At 43.3% G+C, this 23623-nt stretch overlaps 1 protein-coding gene across 1 annotated transcript in view; it reads left to right on the forward strand.

The window, feature by feature from the left end:
* ajap1 (adherens junctions associated protein 1) overlaps nt 1–23623 on the forward strand; it is a 70107-nt gene that overhangs the window by 27567 nt on the left and 18917 nt on the right. Inside the window, exons 2-3 of the mRNA XM_072449309.1 lie at nt 3074–3669; nt 20670–20757. Of these exons, the coding sequence (XP_072305410.1) occupies nt 3074–3669; nt 20670–20757 (684 nt within the window). The remainder of the gene's footprint in view (nt 1–3073; nt 3670–20669; nt 20758–23623) is intronic.

The raw sequence follows: 23623 nt of genomic DNA on the forward strand, positions 1-23623 counted from the left end.
TATGATGAAGCATGTGCTGGAGAAATGGGACTAGGATCCACAGAAAGCAATCAGCTGTGCACTTGGTCTGCCATCTGCACGCAACCACTCACAAACTTCCATCCCATTACAAATATGTCAAAGGACGTACTGCACCAGCCTGCACACTTCTGCTCCAGTGTTGCTCATGAAGTATGCCGTGGGTTTTCTCTCATTTGTCGGAGAATTGTTTAATAGATAACAGTTTGTCTTCTACATTTGACCCGTCCTTCCCTCCCGCTGGGACGTCTCCTCTGCAGCAGTGGGCGCTCTGCAGTCCCATCTCCAGCGCTTTGTCAGGCTTGGTCAGGACGACTTTGCCCTTAGTGCATGTTTAGTGTTTTCATCTTCATTATTACCCAAGAGCTCGTCTCTTGGTTTGGGTTGTGAGAAGGGGTGAACATTTGAGCACGAAACCGACCAGTTTTTCCGCCTCAGACGAGTGTGCCATACGGCGGAGGGCTTTGTGGGAAAGTCGGGAGAGATGAAAGCCAAATTCAGAGAGAGAGAGGTTCTGCTGAGATGGATAGAAAAGGCTTTTACTGCAGCTCTATTCAAACCAAGAGACGTGCTCAAAACAATACAATAAAATTTAGAAGATTCTCTGCGATATTCAATACAATGTATATGTGGCTTTGTCCGCGCACGTGATTGACTAATAACTCTATGGAAGCAGTTCCTTATCTTATATAAGGTGAGCAGAAGGGGCTGAAACCTCCTGTTAATAAATGAGTGAAGAGTGACATTTTTGAAAAGCTCTCCTGCTGTTGTGGTTTTGGACAAAGATGATTTGATTTGATAATGAGGTGTGTGATTGGTACGTGTTTTAACAATCATCTCCAATCACTAACGCGCTTTGCAAATCATATCAAGCTAAATTAAAAAAAAACATGCATTTATTTTAGTTATCTTTATTCCTGGTTTGATTTAAGCCACAGTTTGAGCTGGAGAATCTGCTCAGGATCTAAGCAAAACTGTCCATTACAACAATTCAGCATAATGCATAAGGCAAAGCAAGTATAGTGTGTCTGGTGTTTACTTTTAACTAATATAAGAAGTGATATGAGTGTAAACTTAAATATTTAGTGTAGAAAATGGATGAAGGTTTTTAGTTTGGGTAAATACAAGACTTTTTTCAGTGACAATGAAACGTTTCGGACTTTGATTGTGAAAGTGCTGAATGCTGTGACACGTTTCATCACCTCTCTTCCCAAAGCGCTGCACCGTCCAAGGACCCTGCCCCTCCCTTCTCTCTTAACCCCCCCTAAACCCCACCCACCACCCGTCCCACCAGAGACTCACCCGTAATGAGTGGGGCCCCTGCAGTTCAATGTGGGGCTGGGGCAGAGATAGAGATGGCTCAAGGTTGACCCATCCAGGGCCTGCTTCAGAGGCGGCCCAGCAGGGGGGATTGGGGGCTGGGTGCGGAGGATTTGCCTGATGCCGCAGCGCTCTCTCTCTAGGTGCATAATGAGGTCGCCCTGTGGGATGTGATGACTTTGTGTCTGCAGTAGATAAAGTGCCAGGATCAGCTGACCTTGTGTTGGGCCCATCATGCCCCTTGATATGAATCAGAGCCGCGCTGACTGAGTGCTGAGGAGAGCACAGAAAGGCACCGCTTTGACAACTCCCCCGACCTTAAGATTCTAATTAACGGACTCCCGACAAAGGGAAATTAGGATTGAAGCTTAATTAAGACCAAGTTCACAAAGTGCAGCTGGACACTTCTGCCAAGTGTGCACTTATGTAAAACTGTGATCCATCAATAAGGCTTGTTTCCACTGGATCACTTAGGAGCGGATCGGAACTGTCCAAAAGTGACACATTTAAGGGATCCAAAGTAGACCCTGCAAGGACTAGCTGCCGCGGTGATGTGGAACCAGGTCTATACATAGTAGCGATATGATTGGACAAGATTAAGACCAAACAAAACGCAAAAAGCAGAAATGAACAGAAAATAAGAATTTCTCATCAAAAGCTGACTTGAGCCAGTGATAAACTACCATATTTCCACTGATTAACTGGGCCCAAATGCTTAGCAAAAGAAAGCTAACATGTTAGCATCAGCTGTTTCCTGTTTATCAACGCACGGCACTCGCGTCAAGACCCAAAACATCATAATTCCAGTGCATAATGCATCTAACATTATCCAAAGCCAAAGCATTTCATAGAGACGTTAAACCGCAGTCTAGAGACTTTGCACAGAAGTGAATCAAATTCTGAAAAAGCTGAGGAGAAACAGTTTCCTGTTTCCTCGAGCTTCAGCCACGTCTCACAGCCACACAAACTTGGAACGTGTTTTTGTGAATTCCTACGTTTGGCTTTATGATTAAAAAGTATGATTCAAGTACAATTTAGTTTGTTAATAAAACATTAGTTACGTTTGGGTGACGTCATTTGCTCTTGAAACCGAGCGTCGACAGAACCGTTCCAAAGCATTCTAAAGTAAACCGCTTTGGGGGACCAGCGCCAGTTTGTCTCAGTTCTTTTAAAGAACTTGGTTTCCACAGAAATGTGCTTACGGGTACTTCCCCATGAATGGCATTACACTCGTTACAGGTCTATTTATTGCTAAAAAAGCATACACTGAATTCATGAAGATAGTGGCAGCTGAAATGAATATTGTTAAAATGTTGATTTTTGTGTTACTATACAATGAGTTCTTAGGTCGTGTGACAAGGAGAAAGTATCAGGTGTGATGTAGATTTGCCTTTTGTCTATAGATAGTGTTTATATAGTCTATAGATAGTGTTCACATCACAGTATTCTAGGGCGACACGTTTATGGAGACAATCCCAAACAATAATGAGAAGGTTCAACAAGTTCTTTTAAAAACAGTACATCTCCCTTACAGACCCTTGCACAATATCTTAGATTATGAAATCATCAAATTCTGGAAGTGTTTAGTAATGAAAACAACCTTTGGACTTGCCAAGCTATCCAATATTTCCTGTGATTAAACCTAATGTTTCTCTCTTTTGTGCTTTGTCTCCTCTTTCCTCTTGAAATTAGAGTTTAAAGTATGTGAGAATAACGTGGCCCTTCTGTGTTGCAGTGGCACTGCGCTGAGGCCCTCCTGCAGTATGGGACAGCGCGTGTGGATCCTGCTGGCCATGACGCACCTGACCTTTGACCTCTCCCCCTGCTCCGCCCTCAGCCCGGAGCAGCTCAGACTGACCCCTCCCCCGGCGCCTCGACCACGCCCCCGCAACACGCCCTCCCTGCTCCACTGGAGAACTGTCGGCCCGTTGTCGCGCCGCGCCTTAAGCCCCGCCCCTCTGCCCCAGGAGCCCAGACCTCAAGCAGAGAGGCGGAGACGGGCCCCGCATAAAGACCCCAGCGAGGTCCTGCGCCTCCTGCTGCGGACCCGGAGGCAGCTCAAGTGGGACAGTATCTCCCAGGAGGGGCGCACCACCACCGTGTCCGGGTTCATCGACTGGGGGCCCACGGGCACCGACGAGGGGCCCGACGAGAGGAATTTTACCACCAGCGTGTCGGCACCCACGTTGTCCCCCACCACGAGCGCCACGCCCCGGCACCCGCACAGGACCGTGACTGTGGTCACCCAGGAGCCCAAACACCACAGCACCACCAGGGCCCCCGCCACCGGAGAGACGGTCAAACCAGCAAAGCCATACGGGGACACTCCAGGTACCAACTCAGGTCCAGTCCTGTTCGTTATAATGTCAGTCTGGTGCTTTTAACCGGCCCCTGGCTCTTGGACAAAGCGCATTTCAAATATAAAACTGTACAGAAATATTTCTTCTAGAGAGGATTTTAGGCATCAATTTTCCCATTCAAATATGGGCCTAAAACTGCAAATAAATGCTTTAAATACTTACACCCACTTATTTAGTGTTGAATCAGATGATTAATTCACCATGTCAATATCATGCCTGAGATATGGACATTCTTAGTTATGTGAACTGCACTTGGTTTACATTTGTCAGGATTCCTTCATGTCTCTCCTGCAGATACAGTAGGTCCCACAGCTCCTGACAGGACCCGGGACACTGAAGGAGGGGCGGAACACAGAAGACCCTGTGGGGACAATAAAGTGCACCTTAACCTATGCAATAATTTAGTTGCTTAAAACAGCCTCTACACAAGAGGCTTTATCAGCACAGAAGAAATACAAGTTCAGGACCACAGAGCGCCGTGCATCTCCATCTTGAAGCCTCTAATCACTCGTTTGAAGACGGTGAGGTGAAGGTTTTAAGCAGGGAGAAAAGATGGTTTGAAAGAGGAGTCAAGGAAGCTATTTTTGTTAAAAAAGAAAGACCTTCTTTAAACAGAAATGGAGGGCTAAGATTTAATCTTCCTGTTATTTATAATGGGATACTGAACCCCTGGAAAGGTAGAGGACCAGGACCAGGACATGTAGATGCTAATCAGGTACTCAGGGTGGTTGAGCCAGGGTCTCACAAAGACAAAGAGGATTCTAATAGCCCATTAAAATTCTGAATAGGTTAGCTCGGTAGATACAAGGGGGGAGTTTCTGTTGACACAAACAACTCTTTCTACTTCAGGAAGGTTCCTCCCAATGGGCGGGTCTTACCACAGAACAGTATTAATATCGGAGTTCTCGATCTAAATTCTTTTATTGACAATGACTCTTGGATGAGAGTCGAAACGTCTATTTTTTCAAACTGAGTCCAGATGACTACAACTGAAGCTTTTTCTACTATGGAACACGCCTGGACGAATGAGGGATTACACCGACCTAACTGTGTGTGTGGTATTGAACGCAGCTAACCATGATGAATTATTGCAATATTTACATCCATTTGGTCCGGCTCCTGCTGTTGTGATTGGGCCTGTAACGTCTCTATTTTGATGTTTCAACCAATCAGTCTTTCCAGATTGATGTATAGAATTCAATTCAGTGTGAAGGCAAACACTCTGGTAGAGGTTTCTGTTAGCCTCCTAGATTTGAGAAAATATCTAATCAGGCTTGAGAGACCGTAGTCCATTCAATCACAATCCGATTTAGCTTTCTCCTGATGTCATTTGTCAAAACATTTACTATAATCGACAGCCAAGACACCAGCGAGACCCCACTTTTCCTGCTGGATTTTCTCTAAACGGTGCTGTGGTTTGACGAGGTGGATCAGAATACAAATACAGTACGAACGCTGCTGTTTTGGATGTGGCGACGCTTCTCTGATGAGCTGTGCCTTTAGTGTGGTCGTGTATCCTGGTCCTGACAGCACAGAGCAGAGGCTGAGGCGCTGAGACGCTGAGGGCCGCAGACAGGAGCTAATCCCCCTGTCAGTTGTGAGGACGAGCCTCTGATTGGAGGTGAGAGCGAGCCACCTGGGATTTATCCTGCTGCTAACTGCATGCTAACGTGGCTGGACTGTGACATGTGTGCATTCTGGGTAATGGATGAGCCCTGGTCCTGCTGAGGGGGAATGCATATCACTAATCAGGCTCAGTTACAACTCAAGGACAGTCCTGCCACACAACTACTGTCATTTGAGTTCTCAGACTTTGATGGGAGGCAGAAAGATTAGTATTTAGTCCAATTATGTGTTTTCAAGTTGAAGTGTATTAATTATGGTGCATAATACATCTGAATATGTTGGTCTTAAATCCTTAAACTCCTCTGACTTTTTTATTTATTTAAGAGAGTAACGCCTTATTTCCAGTCAAATCAAACACTTTGTACTTCAAAATCACAAATGAAAAAATTACCCTCAAATTACCCACACAGGATTTTTGGTTAGATTATGCCTGGACTTTTAACATTTTTATTTATTCATTACTGGTTTTCATTTTTTTTGTAAACGTATCTTCAGCTTTTAAAGAGGAATTGTCAAAACCCAACAAATGCCCGGACTAGTGTCAATCAGACCATCCTCCAACACCAGCTTTATATCTTTATATTTACCAAAGGAATTACTCAGTGGAATTTATTATCTGTTTTTCCTCAGTGCAGAGCTTTGACTTATAATTAGAGTAAACCAGGGATCAGAGGCCAAATCCACAGAGTCTCAGCTCCACAAAGGCTCCAGCCAAAAGTTTGTGCTCCAAAGGGAACAGCAGTTTGAATGGGGCTCATTTTAGTCTTTGCATTTTGTGTCACATGCATGTTTCTGTTTTCTGTTTTAAAAGAAACATCCATTTCCTACAGCTTGTTCCCTTTCAGGGTCGCGGGTGACTGGAGCCTATCCCAGTGACTTCGGGCCTTAGGCGGGTTACACCCTGGACAGTGGCCAACTCGTCGCAGGGCCACACAGACTTTATAGACAACCATTCACTCACTAGGTCCAATTTAGAGTCACCAATTTTGCCCAATTTTACCTAACACATGCATGTCTTTGGACTGTGGGAGGAAGCCAGAGGACCCAAAGAGAACCCACAGTAACACGGGGAGGACATGCAGACTCCAGATCATGTGAGAGAGTGCCACTGTGCACCCTTAAAATGAACATATTATGCTTTTTTAATGCACATTGTATTGAACTATAACATCATCATTTTACATTTGATTGATTATAAACTGCAGTATTGATCTGCAACGACTTTCGTCACTTTCCTGACCACCTTTTCATCGTAACATTTCACTGTAACAAGCAGCAGATTGTCATTTACTTGTTTTTATCCTTGGCATTTTAGATCTCTACATGTGTAACTCTTCATTTTTCAAATAATCACATCTAAATACAAGGATGGGGGCGGGGATAGGGGGAAGGTGACAATACAGGGAATATTGAGAGCCTTGAGGGGAAAAAAAAGCAGTGCTATAACAAAAGAAAGAACAAATATTATGTCTAAAATCATTAACTGAACAGCTGAATGTACCACTTTTTTTTTAAACCATTTTTGTTTCATTTTGAATGCATAGAGTAAAAAAAACATGTGTGTATTTTTGGTCAGTTTTGGTCGCCTTTTGGTCAAGTTTATAATTGTACTCCCTGGTTGGACATGAGCAGAGGTAATTCTATAACTGTTACCTGTTAAAATCAATACAAATGTTTTGGTTAAATGAATGTTAAAACTGTCAGAAGAATGTGTCAGTTGTGTGTAAATTTGATATATTGTCTCTTATTGATGACATCACAGAGGGATTCAGTTTTAGAACTCTACTTCTGTAAATTTCTCCAACTTTTCTTCACGAACTGCGACTTTATGATGTAAAACTATCATAAATAATTACTGCAGGTTTTATTCCAACAAACTAGGTCATAATTAGAAAAACATGAAAACCTGTCATATGCTCTTTAAAGCCGGCGGCGCGCTAGAGGATTTTAACTGTGTCAACGACGTCACGGCGATGGATCAAAGCCACAGACACTGGATAATACAGTAAGGACAGGAGCAGCAGAGAGAGGACGAAGAGTGGTACGAGCTCGGGCTGTAACTGACTACCTTTTGTTTGAAACCTTTCTGATAGACCTGTCCTGTCCAGTCCTGTTGCCCCCTATTGCCCACCTCCAGTAATAGTTCAAGTGGCAGTGGGCGAAGAGCAGAGGTTCTCAAACTGTGGGGGGGAGCAAAAATGGGCACAGAAAGATTAGGTCTTCGAGCAGTTTATTAGGCTGATTTATGGACAGACTGTATTAATGCATATATATATATATATATATATATATATATATATATATATATATATATATATATATATATATATATATATATATGTGCTGATCATCACCTGAAAATGCTCAATTGTGACTCGGTTTCATCATGTTGAAATAGTAATTGCAGTTATAATATAGTTTAGTTTTACCTGTCACGGTCACTGTAAAACACAACATTTAAGACATGGCAAAGGGGGAATGAATTGATTACATGTGTGATTATAGCAATGAAAATGGTAATGAATGACCCCCTGATAAAACTGACTGGCCGCCTCTCATATAAAAGTCTAGCTGTACCACTGAGCCACAGGCAAAAGCACATTTTGCAGTGATTGTTTGTCTTACACTCGCATGAAGGACACGACACCACACATTTGCAGATTTCAGCAGAGGAGAGCGCATGATCGAATGGGCAGTAATGAAAACACATACAGGAGGATACAGGGCGAGCGTGAGCTGCATTTACTTATTTAGAGCCGAAATAAAACAAAACAATGAAACGTGTGTGGCTTAAACCTGCTTACAAAGGCCACAAGGGAGCGCTGTGTTCACTGAAGGTCAGGAGCCGAAGAAATGAAAATGTTTGCACAAACTCTGTTGATTTTGTCTGATATTTTTTACATTTTTATAGCCGTCACTAGGCAACGGAGCCTGGCGCTGTACGGCTGTTCTGATTGGCTGCTGCCAAGTTCCTCACGTAACATGTTCTAATTTGATTGTAACAGTTGCACAGACCACAGACATGAGAAGGGCCACACCAGGGAGTGGCTCTCCCCTTTTTTACTCTATAAAGAAATAACTTGACCTTATTCCATGTTTTAGTCTAAACTAAAGGATTAAGTCTATTAAAATGAATGTATTGCCCTGATTTCTATTCCAGGCACTGCCAATTTCTATCCCCAAGCGGCGGTTTGATGAGTGGAATAAAATCATCTCTAGATTTATATGGTGTGGTAAAAGGCCCTGTATCCTAGTCAAGACCGACAACTATCAAAAGAAAAAAGGCTTTGCTTTGCCTGGAAAATGACTTTATTTCAGCTCAAATCAGAGCGTTGTTATATTGGTGTGACCCAGAGTACGAAGCATAGTGTAGAGTTGTGCCAGAGGTTCCTGTACAGGCCTCTGTAAGAAGCTGAGAATCCCTGGGTAAAATCTGTGCCTATGACATGGTAGAAGTTCATAGAAAATTGAACAAAGATAGTAAAACATTGAGCTGGTTGGTTTAAAAGTTTTAAGCCAAACAGCATCAACATGAGATTTAAGATCGGAGAACAAAAGGCATACGACTATTTTACCAGATTGAAAATCACCAGAAGAAAAATTAAAAGCTTTGATATGTTGAAGTAATCCTTTATAGGTATTTACACATACGCAGTTATAATACTCAAGAAATAAAACAAAACAATTTTAACCATCTGACTGACATTTTTATTAAAGCATTCAAACGTTCAAGGAGAATAATATCTAAACTATATCAATGCATTAATGACCTGGACAGCCAATCTACTAAATATATTAAATGAAATGGGAAAATGAGGGTAATTTTGTTTTGATGGATTTAGAGTGGATTGAGGACCACAAAGTCCATTGTTTGGAGGGAATTTTGTTGGACAAATATGACCTGTTCTTTTCATAACAAGAGGGCTCATTATTCACAGATAAGTAAGTACATTTTATTTGTATAGCAACTTTCACAGGCAGAAGTCCCAAAGTGCTTCACCAAAACTTTTGAAACACAGAATAAAATAGTAAAAACAGAAAACTTACAGTGAGCAATAGACATACAACAATATACAGTAAAAGCAGTCAATAAAGCAACTGTCATTAAAAGGAGAGAGGTGCTGAATGCTGAAGAATATTTTTGATGTCGCCGTCCCGGATATCTATGGAACGTACGTCTGACAATCAAATTTTAAAAAATGACACAAATTGAACCGATTAAGGACTGGACGGACATCATAACTGACGTACACATCATGGAAAAAATAACCACTAGACTCTAAAAAATGGAAAATGGACAAATTCAATAAACAATGGACAAAACGGGTCTTTTATTTTTGGACACAGTTTGCTTAACCTGAGTTTTCTCCGGTCCCGCCTGGCTGTGTTCTTTGTTTTTTTCTTTGCATATGTTTGTTCTTGTTGTTTTATGTTTAAAAAAGTAAATATAAAAAAAAAAAGAGACAGGCCACACCTCCCCGAGCTCGTGGAGGAGTATTAAATCTTTAAAATGAGGTTATACTTGCCCAGGAGCTTTACGCTTGACAAATGGAAATAAACGAAGACAGAACAATTCAAAGGACTTCATGTTTTGTACATGACGTCACCCGATGAACCGTCGCTATGAAACGACTCGCCAGCTAACACGGAAAAGAAAATGACAAAATGTGTAAATGTATTTTCACCCCACGGTTCGCTCCTTTTATTAATAAAGTCTGCGTCAGTGGATGGAACGAGCCGTTCTTTGCGAGCGAGTGGCTGTTTTAACTCCTCTCAGGCTCATGTTTCTGCAGTAAATGTGATGCATGATCCTGCACACAGATACTGTATTAATCAATATCATAAATGTCACGAGCAGAGCGGAGCATACAAACAGGTTCATTTCTGGGCCAGGCTGCGCTCATGTCTGACAAGATGTTGAGGATACATTTCTTTCATTAATAGGACTTTTTATTAGAAAGCACAGCAACAACTGAGCGGCACTGTCAGAGAACACAATATAATAACAAGGAACAGATTTAATAACATGTGTGATTCCAGTATGAAAAAGGCCTCTATCTAAATCCCCACCATCAAGTTTCACAAGATATATATATAATGAGTTTTCAATGCTAAAATACTCTTACTTTTCCTACGCAGCAGAGATAATTTTTAATGGTACATTTATGGTCCAGTCATTCAACAACAAAAACAAGATCAATCCGTAAATATATATCCGTATATATATATATATATATATATATATATATATATATATATATATATATATACAAAGCATTTCTAATTCTAATTTCATTTTAGAAAGAAAATAAACTAATTATTAACACATTTTTAATCAACATTTAAATGCACAAAAACATTAACTATAATAGTTAACTATAAGACATCTCTACAAAGCATGTATAAATGTTCTATAACTAATCATCAGCAAAAAATAAACTAATCATGAACACGTTTTAGAATCATTTTCAATTTGTGATCAGTTTTTGTGACTTCTACGTTGGACAATTTACAAAAATATACATGACAAAAACACGAATATTCGTTATATTCAGTAATTTGGTACAAAGACTTTCTTGTCTTTGACTTGCGCCCTCCCCTCCCTTGCAGCGTTACCGTTTTGCACTTTCCGCCTGAGAGCAGCGTCAAAAAGTTCGCCTGAGCAGCGTGATTTAGCCCGGAACTCCCGGGCTGAACGCTTATTTCCGTCGGCCGAAAAACGACTAAGTCTTTTCGGGTATAGTGTACTATTGCCGAAAAACGACAGAGTCTTTTCGGGTATAGTGTACTATTTCGGTTTTTGCACTAAGTCCCTCAGGGGTATAGTGTACTATACTATGATGGTCAGATCACCTCCAGGCCCCAGGGGAGTGCTTTTCTGGGGTCAAACAGTGCACTGATGATGGGGGATTATTTCATTTTGCTCATTTTTGTGTTTTTTCACATTTTAACCCATTTTCACCCCTTTTGCTCACAACTTCGTACTACGGCCCGGAAAAACGACAGAGTCGATGGGTATAGTGTACTATTGCCGAAAAACGACAGAGTCTTTTCGGGAATAGTGTACTATTTCGGTTTTTGCACTAAGTCCCTCAGGGGTATAGTGTACTATACTATGATGGTCAGATCACCTCCAGGCCCCAGGGGAGTGCTTTTCTGGGGTCAAACAGTGCACTGATGATGGGGGATTATTTCATTTTGCTCATTTTTTTTTTTTTTTTTTTTTTTTTTTTTTCACATTTTAACCCATTTTAACCCATTTTGCTCACCCCGCACTCTGCCGCATATGAGGCCGGGGAAGGGCCACTCTGGCTGGGCATGGCCTCCGCTGAGCACCCCCTGGAGCCACTGGAGCCCCCGGAGCACCTCCAGAGCCACCCCCCACTCTCCCCAGACTCTGCCCGGGGAAGGGACACTCTGGCTGGGCATGGCCTCCACCGAGCACCCCCTGGAACCCCTGGAACCCCCGGAGGCCCTCCAGAGCCCCCCCCCACTCTCCCCAGACTCACCCCGGGGAAGGGCCACTCTGGCTGGGCATGGTCTCCACCAAGCACCCCCTGGAGCCCCCGGAGCACCTCCAGAGCCACCCCCCACTCCTCCAGACTCACCCCGGGGAAGGGACACTCTGCCTGGGCATGGCCCCCACTGAGCACCCCCTGGAACCCCTGGAGCCCCCGGATCACCTCCAGAGCCACCCCCCACTCCTCCAGACTCACCCCGGGGAAGGGACACTCTGGCTGGGCATGGCCCCCACTGAGCACCCCCTGGAGCCCCCGGAGCACCCCCAGAGCCACCCCCCACTCTCCCCAGACTCACCCCGGGGAAGGGACACTCTGGCTGGGCATGGTCTCCACCAAGCACCCCCTGGAGCCCCCGGAGCACCTCCAGAGCCACCCCCCACTCCTCCAGACTCACCCCGGGGAAGGGACACTCTGGCTGGGCATGGCCTCCGCCGAGCACCCCCTGGAGCCCCTGGAGCCCCCGGAGCAGCTCCAGAGCCACCCCCCACTCTCCCCAGACTCTGCCCGGGGAAGGGACACTCTGGCCGGGCATGGCCTCCGCCGAGCACCCCCTGGAACCCCCGGAGCCCCTCCAGGGCCACCCCCCACTCCTCCAGACTCCGACTTGACTCTGACTTGAGGCCAAACGTCATACTTACTTGAGACTTAGAAAATAAAGACTTGATCCCACCTCCACTAAAAAAAGAAAAAGCAGCGCCAAAGTTGCTAAACTGCAATAACCCGACCAAGTCACCCGACCAAGTGACACTGTATGCAGTTTAAAAAAATGGAGGAGCTTCATGTATTACCATTTTGAGCGTGCGGAGGGAGACAAAGTAAACATGCAAGATTAACACAAAGAGTGAAATAAGTAACTGATGGACATTATAACATTATATTTCAAAGTCATGGCCCTTTAAGCCTTGGCCTTCTCTGCATAAACGACTACAGTAATGACATTCAATCATCTGGACGAGGAGAAGCGGGGCGTATGCATGTGAAGGCTGACCCGCGCTGGACCTGGAGGCGGACAGCTCACATTCACCGTGCTCCGCTCAGCTGTTTCCATGGAGACCAGCGGAGTCTGTTCACTCGGCTCCCACGCTCTCAGGTAAACAGAAAGCAGCAGCAGAGAAATCAGAAATGTTCTCCGAATGCTTCGAACGGAGAGGAGGATGCAGTCGGAATAAGAGCATATTACAGTGGGATCAGTCAGGATTTGTTTGTTGGGTCGGAGTCGTGATCCCACCCGGGCCTGCTCTGTTCCCCGTAGTCTCACCAGAGTGTGCCTGCTGACTTCAGCCAAACAACAGTTAACCTTTGGAAAACAAACCGTGAACCCCCTAGAATTCCTTAACTCCAGAATCGAGTATAGTTTCTACCCAGAACTGTCACAGCTAAATATTCTCACTGCCGTCTGTCAAAGAACTCCACCACCAGCTTCAGGAACTGCTCAGCCCCAAAACGGTCTTTTTCTAGAATCATTTTCTTTATACAAAATATGATTTTCTTCAGTCTCGTAGTGTGGACCTGTTACGACTGTGGGTGCGCCTAGACTTGAATTATAAGCCTGATTCATGACACGCTCCGGTATAAAAAAAACAGTTTACTGACACTAAAACGCACACATGGAGCCCAGCGGCCAATGACCAAGAGCAGAGGAGACACTGGAAATAGTTTCTGGACTGTTTCTGTCTTTAAAGAAACAACTATGGCAACAGCGAGGCGTATGCTTTATATTCCTGCCTAAACATTAGATTAATAGTAATAAAGCAAAAGCACACGCAACGGTTTTACACTTACAACCAGAGCTGAAGCGCTAATGAGCAAAACAAACCATTTCACTCGACCAAGGTCACATGACGATGACAACGTTCTAAATCTCTCACAAGCGGGAAAGTTGTGTAGTTCGTCTCCAGCTTAAGTCGACCAAAAGTTTTATCAGTCGACTCATTCTTTTGGGATTATAAAGGATTTAAATGGGCCGCAGCGGAAAGGAGAGTTAGCTAGAGATTTGGCAATGAATTGTGATGACTAAAGTAGAAACCAGGACTGAACCAGGACTAAACCAGGACTAAGCCAGGACTGAACCAGGACCAAACCAGGACCAAACCAGGACTAAACCAGGATCAAACCAGGACCAAACCAGGACTAAACCAGGACCAAACCAGGACTAAACCAGGACCGAACCAGGATCAAACCAGGACTAAACCAGGACCAAACCAGGACTAAACCAGGACCAAACCAGGACCGAACCAGGACCGAACCAGGACTGAACCAGGACCAAACCAGGACCGAACCAGGACCGAACCAGGATCAAACCAGGACTAAACCAGGACCAAACCAGGACTAAACCAGGACCAAACCAGGACCGAACCAGGACCGAACCAGGACTGAACCAGGACCAAACCAGGACCGAACCAGGACCAAACCAGGACTAAACCAGGACCAAACCAGGACTAAACCAGGACCAAACCAGTAAACAATAGATCAGACCTTCCAAACCCTCTGATCTGGCCTGCTCCAGTGTTACTCCAGCTCTACTGCAAATCTTAGCCAATTTTACAATTGTTAGAGTTAAATATATGTTTCTTTTACTGCTGGATAAAAATTATGACTTGCCCTGGTTACGATTTGCTTCACACACAGTTTAACCATGATTTACTCCATGCATTTTAGTCCTCCTCTGGTGCTACTTGGAAAGCAGAATATTTACGAGCCGGTGCTTGCTGTGAGAAACCATGTTCCTCCATTCTGAGCGATTGCAACACCTAAACTCGTGTGACATAGTTTTCGCAGCGGAGGAAGCAAAACATTGGTGTTTTTCAGTTCATTTTCTGTCGGAGTTTGTTCCGTATGGGCCCTGAAGGTGTGGACTTCTGATTTATCTCATACTTAATGCTGCTCCCTGACACAGCGCCGGCTCTAATGCACCCGCCATTACTCAGCCACAGCACAATTAAAGGGCCATTCTTCTACCATCTTCACTGCCCGCTGTGAGCAAGAGCACGGGCAACGTTTACAACACCAGGAGACGAAACTGGTGACAAATCCATCCACACCGCATCTGTCGCGGAGTTGTCATAATGCGGACACAATTGAACTGTGCCAGGAAGTGTTTGGTCATCACTCGTACCTCCTGTCAGTGGGCACATTTATCATTTGGCCATTAAAGATCTGATTGTTTCCGTGCACAAGAGAAATCGAATCATCGACGTCATGATACTTATCTGTTTGTCACTTTCAAGCTGAACTAAATAACCTTAGTGATAGGGCTCCCCCTGCTGCTCCCTTGTGAAAATACACTGTCAGAGAACAGACGCAAATAGGGATGCATACCTAAACCCGCGTTCAGGTTCAAGTCCGGATTCGAATCCAGAGGTTTAGGTTCAGGTCCGAACTCATTAGGTCCGGACCTAAACCAGGCCATAGTTGCATAATGTTACAACAGCGTAACACAAGCTACTTGGCTCAATTAAGTTGAAGACACTTGAACAAGGACGACTATCAAACACAAGGCTTAACTGCAGATTGAAATAAACTCAACTTGTCTGCTTTATTCACTGTTTTTAAACAGAAGTTACAACTTACAAATCACAAGCTACTAGCTAAGACTCAACTCAACAACAAGAGCATGTTGAGTGTTGTTGACAAGAGTCAGTCTGGGTCAAGGGTCAAAGCTGTTTCATCTGATACAATGTTTTGTCTTTAGACACATTTCCATCTTTAATGTTGCAGATCCATTGGTATCAAAAGTTAGATAAAAACCTTCAAAAGACAAAACACCAATGTAAATAATTAAGTCACAGTGTAAAATAACAGAGTTACAAAAACTAGCATAAAAGTCAACTTGAATCACTATTAGCAGTATCAAAAGTAGAATATGAAAATATTTTACACAACAAATTAAAATAATACATCATATTAGCAGCATTAAACACCAGACCATATTTAACAACTGTAGAATACAAATACAAAATACTATTACAAAATATAAACTCCAATTAATGAATGCAGCAATTAAGCAATATTACTTTGACTTTACTTTGTATTTACTTAATGCCAAATGCATCACACCACAACATAACACTTAAGTTATTTCATTCATATTTACACAAAGACCAAAGACCCAGACAAGACCAAGCTGACCCCGCCCCTTTAACACGCGGCGGCCACAGCTTAAAACAGTTCAAATAATTTCGCGATCAATGGAAGGTTTAAGATGGTCTAAATTCTAGAACAAAAAGGATATAGTATGTCAGTGCTATATTTTATATGAGCCCAGAACCGAATCACCGGGGTTTCGTTTTTTTTGGACCTGAACCGAAACGTTTTTACAAGTTCAGATCCAGTCCGTCGTCCCTAGACCCAAAGCATGTTTTTTTTTCTTTTCTTCATTTTTATTGTAATAGGACAGTATAAGCACATACAAAGATATTCACGTTACCAAATATATAAGGCAAGGCAAGGCAAGGCAAGTTTATTTGTAGAGCACATTTCATACACAAGGCAATTCAAAGTGCTTCATAAGAGCCAGGGTTTCTCAGGCTAGTTGACTTTAGGTTCATGTCAGCTATTGTTTTAAGGCTGTTTTTTCACACAGTGACAGCAGGTGGCAACGATGAATGCTTCAAACCCTCCGGAAATACATATTTAATCATCACAGCAAGGCGTTTTTATAAGATATTTAGCTCTTAAGTTTTATTTGGAAGACATAGTAGTAATAATGGGTGGATCAGTACCAAATATTGATATACTGAGACTATGGTATTGAAAAGTATTGATTCTGATGCAAAAGTATAGATAGTTAAAATATATTTATTTTTTGGATCAGTTGGGGTGAGGCAAAGACAGTAAATGGTGAATTAGTTTCAATGCATTTTAATACAGAACTCATTGTTGTTGGTATCAAATTGATATCCCAAAACCTTCTATAGTATTACGTTAGTACTTTACTTTAACATTTTCTCTTTCATGTTTGTCTTTGCCACATTTGTTTCCCCTTTCTTTTGTGCATTATTTCCCTTGTCAAGACCTGCAGGTGAGGACAATCAGAAACAAACCAGATTACTCACACGTGATGAAACTGTTTATATGACATTTCAATAATCTGACAAACGGGACCGTCACCATCTCTACAGTTATTCTTAGTTCTTGTGAGAAGAAACATCAAGATTATTCACGAATGTTGGCACCATGACCGTAACAGTGACATCACCATTCTTTAAGTCATTGGTCAGGTGTTTAGATGTGTCAGATGCCCTTCCTTCCGTCATATTACAGTTACTTTCCGGTTTTAAGGCGTACGCTTACCTGCTGTTCTTCCTTTCACAAACGGTATAGTTAAAACATGAAGAGTGGACCGGGTCGTTGTGTTTCCGCCACCAGGATCGCCTGGGGTAAAAGGTTTCATGTGGTCAGTGCTGTGTCTTAGCTGGACATGTTCATGGGACTGTGGAGAGCAGCCCCTCACTCTCTTCAGCCATGTTTCCACTGGCTCACATTCAAACGGATTGGTACGGGTTGAAAGTGTCTCCATTGTCTGAAGTGAACCGTACTGACCCGTTTCAGTGATCTAAACCTGTGAGGTGTAGCTTCCAAAAGGGCCTGACTCACTTTTGGCTCCTGGAATTTTTTAGCTAAGGAGGAGATGCACACCACCAGCGTAGAGGAGCAGAAAAGGGAAATAAATGTAGAAAAGCTGACGTAAACTGGAAGTAGAATAGTAGACTCTATCTTTAGCCTCGTCTCACAGACACACAAACTTGAAATTACTAAATGTCTTTTTGTGAAATGTTGAGATCAGCCTTACGGCGAAAAAGTGTAATTCAGGTACGATTATGATTTAATTTGAGTAAACATACGTGATTCTCTCCTCTCTCTTCTCTGTCTCTCTTTTCTTTCTCTCTTCTCTCTCCTGCTCCATTCTCTCTTCTCTCTATTGCTCTATTTCTCTCTCTCTCTTCTGTCTCTCTGGCTTCTCTCTCCCTCTCACTTCTCTCTCTCTCGCTCCCTCTTTCTCGCTCCCTCTCTTCTCTCTCTTCTCTCTCCCTCGCCACAGAACAACTTTTGGCAGCAGTTAAACTGCAGTTAAAGGTTCCATAACATGCAAAATCGACTTTTCAGAGCTTTTAACCTTCTTACATTGCTATTTGTGCTTCATATATGTACCCAGAGTGTTTTTTGATTAATTCCCGCAGTTTTTAGCTATAGTACAGATCTCCTTTCCTCGAATCTCCAAACTGACGGGGGGTGGGTGCAAGACTGCGTCATAACCCCAAGCATGCGTCACCACCCCCTCTCCCCCTCTCCACCCCCCTCCCCCTCCCGCCTGCCGCCTGCCGCCTCCCGCCCCCTTCCCCCGGGCTCCGCGCTAAGGGGGGAAGGGGGGTTATATTTAAGTTAAAGGTCCCATAACATGCAAAATCGACTTTTCAGAGCTTTTAACCTTCTTACATTGCTATTTGTGCTTCATATATGTACCCAGAGTGTTTTTTGATTGAATCCCGCAGTGTTTAGCTATATTACAGACTATCTCCTCTCCGCGAATCTCCAAAGTGACGGGGGGTGGGTGCAAGACCGCGTCATAAGGGCAAGCACGCGTCACCATCCCCCCTCCCCCTCCCCCCACTCCATCCCCCTCCCGCCTGCCGCCTCCCGCCCCCTTCCCCCCGGCTCCGCGCTGGCTCCTCCGTGGCTGGCTAACCTGTGTCTCCCCATACAAGCCCATTCCGGAGTTTTTCTGCTTCGATTTACGACGAAACACAGCTCAAAGAGGCCCAAAACTTCATTAATGATATCGCACTCTTTACTATTATTACAATGGTGAAGGTTGATGAAGGCAGTTGATACAGCAACCGGGAAAATAAACGGAGAGAAGTTCTATCCGATACCGAAAAACCCGGAAATAAGAGTGCGATGGACATAGACTTTTATATATATATATAGATCTATAGATATATCTGTTATGTGCACGCTGTAGAATTAACATCAGTTTTATTTAGGCTCAAAGTAGACTCTTCTAGTCTAGATCTGAAGTTCTATCGTTTGTCACTCACTCGCGCAGCAGGAGCGGCGCACGGTGCAGCTGACAGCTGTTCAGCCCCGTGGAGGTGCGCGGAACCCTGGGCATGCAGACTGATGCACCGCTGTATGCGCTGGAGCTCCGGATATATAAGTCTATCTATCACGCTGTAGAATTAACATCGGTTTAGTACACACTTTGTTGATCTGAAGTTTTATCGGTTGTCACTCACTCGCGCGCGGACGGAGCGGCTCGCGGCGGAGCTGACAGCTGTTCAGCGACTGAACCCCGGGCATGCAGACTCACGCACCGCCTGCCTGCGCTGGAGCTCCGGAGAATAAACGCTGTAGAATAATAAGTTGTATTCAGGCGTAGAGCCTTTGATCAAAATTGGGACTTGTGAACCATGGGACTAGTGGGCTTGGAGATATCTGGAAGAGTCGTGATTTAGGCATAAAATATGGATCTGAGTTGATTGATCACAGCTTTTCTAAATATCGACCTCTGTGTAGCTCATCCAAGGAGTTTGTGGCCTGTGAAAGCACTGGGGGCTCCATAATGTACGTTTGAGATCACTTTCCACGCTCTATCAGTGCAAAGGAACGCAACAAGTGACAGCCAAGGGACGGCAACGTATGACAAAGGGACCGGCCCCGTCGTCTTTCACCGCCGCTAGAATCGAAAACGTGATTATTGCGCTAGTTTGTTTACACCCCCACCGTCTCCGGGGTGGGCGGGGCACACACGCGCTCTCTGAGACTATGTCACGGGTGGGCGGGGGACACACGCTCTCTCTGAGACTACATCACGGGTTGGGCGGGGGAGCCAGATCGCTCTTCGCAAGGGTGGGGGCGAATATCAAACCAAGCCGTTTGCATTTCCGGGTTGGTGAGTGGGGTGATATTTCTTAACTATTATGTTATGGGTGTTGCACAACCCTTATTATTATCAATTATACACTTAGGATAGACTACGAAACGTGAAAAAAAGCATGATATGGTGGCACCTTTAAACTCCTGGCCAAACTGCTGCTCCGTCTCTGCAGGCCCCCGTCTGCCATTTGTCACCAGTTACCCCACCCCCCCCACACACACACACACATCTCTCTCTCCCTTGCCACAGAACATCTTTTGGCTGCAGTTAACTTGCTCCACTCAAGACAGTTGGTCAAAACACAAAAGTACTACATATAGAGTACATTGCCACACACATGCCATGACAAGAAATCCATGCCAACTATTGAAATAAGTGTATGTTCATCTTCTAATGTTTTTCGTTTGGTTGTAAAAGCATATAAAGAGACATTATAAAGAATATTTAATCAAAGTGAGTGAATGTCATCTGGTGTGGCGGGAGCTGGAGACGGTCCCAGAATGTGTGAACACTTGAGGACAGTTGGCATGTTTCATTTATTTAGTAAATTCACACTGTCCTCAGATGACATGGTATGGAAATAAAGACAGACATGCAGCACCATAGCTTACAATCTAATATTTGTAACAGAGTGTTCTTGTAATTTCGGTCGTATGTTCTCACTTAGGTTTCTTTTTGAGTTGCTCCCATCAAACAATGCAAATGTGTATTGTCAATTGTCTGTTTTATTGTTTGATATCGAAACATGTTACCTTTTCAACAAAGAACATTTTTTATTCAGTTAGCTAGTTCACCTTCTTTTACAATCTGAAACCACCAAGAACCTTTAAATAAGTCCTTTTGTAACCCCCCCCCAAAAAATTACAAGTTTTACAAGTTTACAAGTTTAAATTGCAAATGTAATCGCGATACTTGACTGTTTTTCTGATTCTTGTGTGTCTTCTGCAGGTTTGGCAGTTCACCAGATCATCACAATCACTGTGTCTCTCATCATGGTCATTGCAGCCTTGATCACTACTCTGGTCCTTAAGAACTGGTAGGACACATTCTTCTGCTTTCTTTTTAACGGTTCAGGGGAGTCTAGGGTGACCACCTGCCCCAGTTTCAAATGTACTTCCAGACATTTCAGCCCCATGTCCCACTTTCTCAGTTTTATATCGAGAACATGGAAACATTTGTATTTTTTTCTATTTTCTATGACTCATTACAGTTTCATTTTGCTATTTATTTTTCCAGCTTATGCCTTTTAACAATACTGTACATCAACAAAAAAAAAATTCTCCTCCTTCATGTTTTTTTGTGTCTTTTGTGGCCATAAAGTAAATATTATAATATATCATGATATTTTCTGTATAATGGTCCTCAAGAAATGTCATTAGGCCCGAAGTTACCGTTACTTCTCCTCTGAAGTGACAGCTTGAATCCACGTTTGTGTGTGATGACAGTAATTAAAGTAGCCTGACTGTTTTGAATTACCAAGAACTCTCCCAAAAATACACCCACCGCTGCTCGCGCAAGTAAAAATTAACTCTATTCAGTCTTAATTGCTCAGAAAATCACCAATTACACCCAGAACAAGCGTAGGCTAATCTCCTCCACCAAATAAGCACCAGAACAGACACACATGGGCTGTACAGTCAACCACAACCACACACACTGATATTACAATATACCAGACATATGACGCGCTTATATACTTTTAAAAACCTGAGGTGAGCTGCCAAGTGCATATTGAAATAGTTTCCATGACAAAGAGTTGCCAAATAACAATGTTCAGTTCCATAAAATCCACTCAAGTCCTCATGTGTTTTGGTACGAGAGAGGATTCTGTTCTGGCTCAAATTAAACCCTGGTGTACTTTATAATGAGCTTATTGAGCCTTATCATTTCACTGTTTTATGCCTTCAGCCCCTCTTCGACTTACAAACCACTCACAGATCACAGTCGTATTCCTGGCAGTGTCTTGCCCAAGGACACATTGGCAGTTTGCACTAATCAGAGCTGGGATTGAACCATTAGGTGACATTCACATTCTAGATGATCTTTTATGATGGGCCCATGTAACTCTACAAGAGATTTATTGTTCTTGGGAGAAATATCCAAAACATAAATCCACAAACATTGAACGTTTTCATTGTTTGTTTGGAATTGGCTCCATAAACTTGTCATATTAATCTTATGGATCAAAGTCCTTACAACTGACAACAATCCGGCATTAGCAGTTGAATAATGGCACCACGTTCTGAGGCTTTTGTGAAAAATGAATTTGACTATTTGTTTCTTGATACTGATGAGAAAGCATTGAGCTTTGTGCCAACTTCATTAAGAGAGGATCAGTGGTAGGTTGCGTTCACATGACATCATTATATTCCACCACCCAATAGAATTTACACTGCCTGTTTGAAAAAAAGTCCCTACTTGGATTCAACTAGTAGGTCTTCTCCTCCTACTGGATTACTGCAGAGGGTGATGATCTTTCAGCTGCAACACCCAGCTGATTTCTGAAACAACCATGTGGAAAGACAAATCCCGTGGTCATGGAAAATATGTCAGTGTGTTTGAAAAGGGTCAAATCATTGGCATCGAGCAGAAAAAACATCTAAGGAGAAGCAGAAGCTAATGTACTACAGATCTGAACCAGGTCTGAACCAGGCCTGAACCAGGTCTGAACCAGGTCTGAACCTGGTCTGAACCAGGTCTAAACTAGGTCTGAACCAGTTCTGAGCTAGGTCTGAACTAGGTCTGAACTAGTTCTGAACCAGGTCTGAACCAGGTCTGAACCAGGTCTGAACCAGGTCTGAACTAGGTCTGAACTAGGTCTGAACTAGGTCTGAACTAGGTCTGAACCAGGTCTGAACCAGGTCTGAACTAGGTCTGAACCAGGTCTGAACCAGGTCTGAACTAGGTCTGAACCAGGTCTGAACCAGGTCTGGACTAGGTCTGAACTAGGTCTGAACCAGGTCTGAACCAGGTTTGAACCAGGTCTGAACCAGGTTTGAACTAGATCTGAACCAGGTCTGAACCAGGTCTGAACCAGGTCTGAACCAGGTCTGAACTAGATCTGAACCAGGTCTGAACCAGGTCTGAACTAGGTCTGAACTCGGTCTGAACCAGATCTGAACCAGGTTGGAAACAGGACCAAAGTCAAAACAGCAGAATTAAACAAGGACTAAAGCAGGTCTAAACTAGTGCAATTTTTTTATATTTGAAAGGTGGGTTTTGGGCCGCAATAACCCGCTTGCAGGGCCTGATTTGGCCCCTGGGCCTTATGTTGAATAGCCCTGTTATAGGAGTTCTATAATATTGTGATGTCACGTGAACGCAGCCCATTAGGGATGCACCACTTTTTCCCTAATCAATAAGAGTACTTCATTTTCAGTACTTGCTGATACAGAGTACCAATATTATTTACAAATGGGTTCTAATACAGTAGTAAACCTCATTCATTTCATCCATGGGTTTCAGACTGATAAAACATGTTGCCAATCTAAATGCCAAGCTAAAACCCCACGGATCAAATTTGTTTTAATATCGACTACATTTTCTCATGCAGATACTTACCTGAGGGACTTTATTACATTTCTACTCAATTATAGTAGAAGAGAGTATGGTTGGCCACTACTTCAAGCATTATTTAGAAGTACCTTTATTATTCACGCTACTACTTTGCCTAACTCCTGGGTGACTTTTCTTACTTTTACCACGGCCACACTTTGACCAATATGGACATGTTCTACCTCTTCTAAAAACGTGCACTTTTCACAGTCACTAGATTTCAGACACAGAATCTCCAGGAACACTCACCAACTCAACACAAGCACTGGGCTAATATTATTGATGAGTCCTATATGTTTTCACTGTGTATGTGACTGTCACATCTTTAGCTGAGCCGAGCGTAATGT

The sequence above is a fragment of the Eucyclogobius newberryi genome, unplaced genomic scaffold (genome assembly GCF_026437365.1).
Source record: "Eucyclogobius newberryi isolate DKJ021-1_F unplaced genomic scaffold, fEucNew1.0.hap1 SCAF_17, whole genome shotgun sequence".
NCBI lineage: Eukaryota > Metazoa > Chordata > Actinopteri > Gobiiformes > Gobiidae > Eucyclogobius > Eucyclogobius newberryi.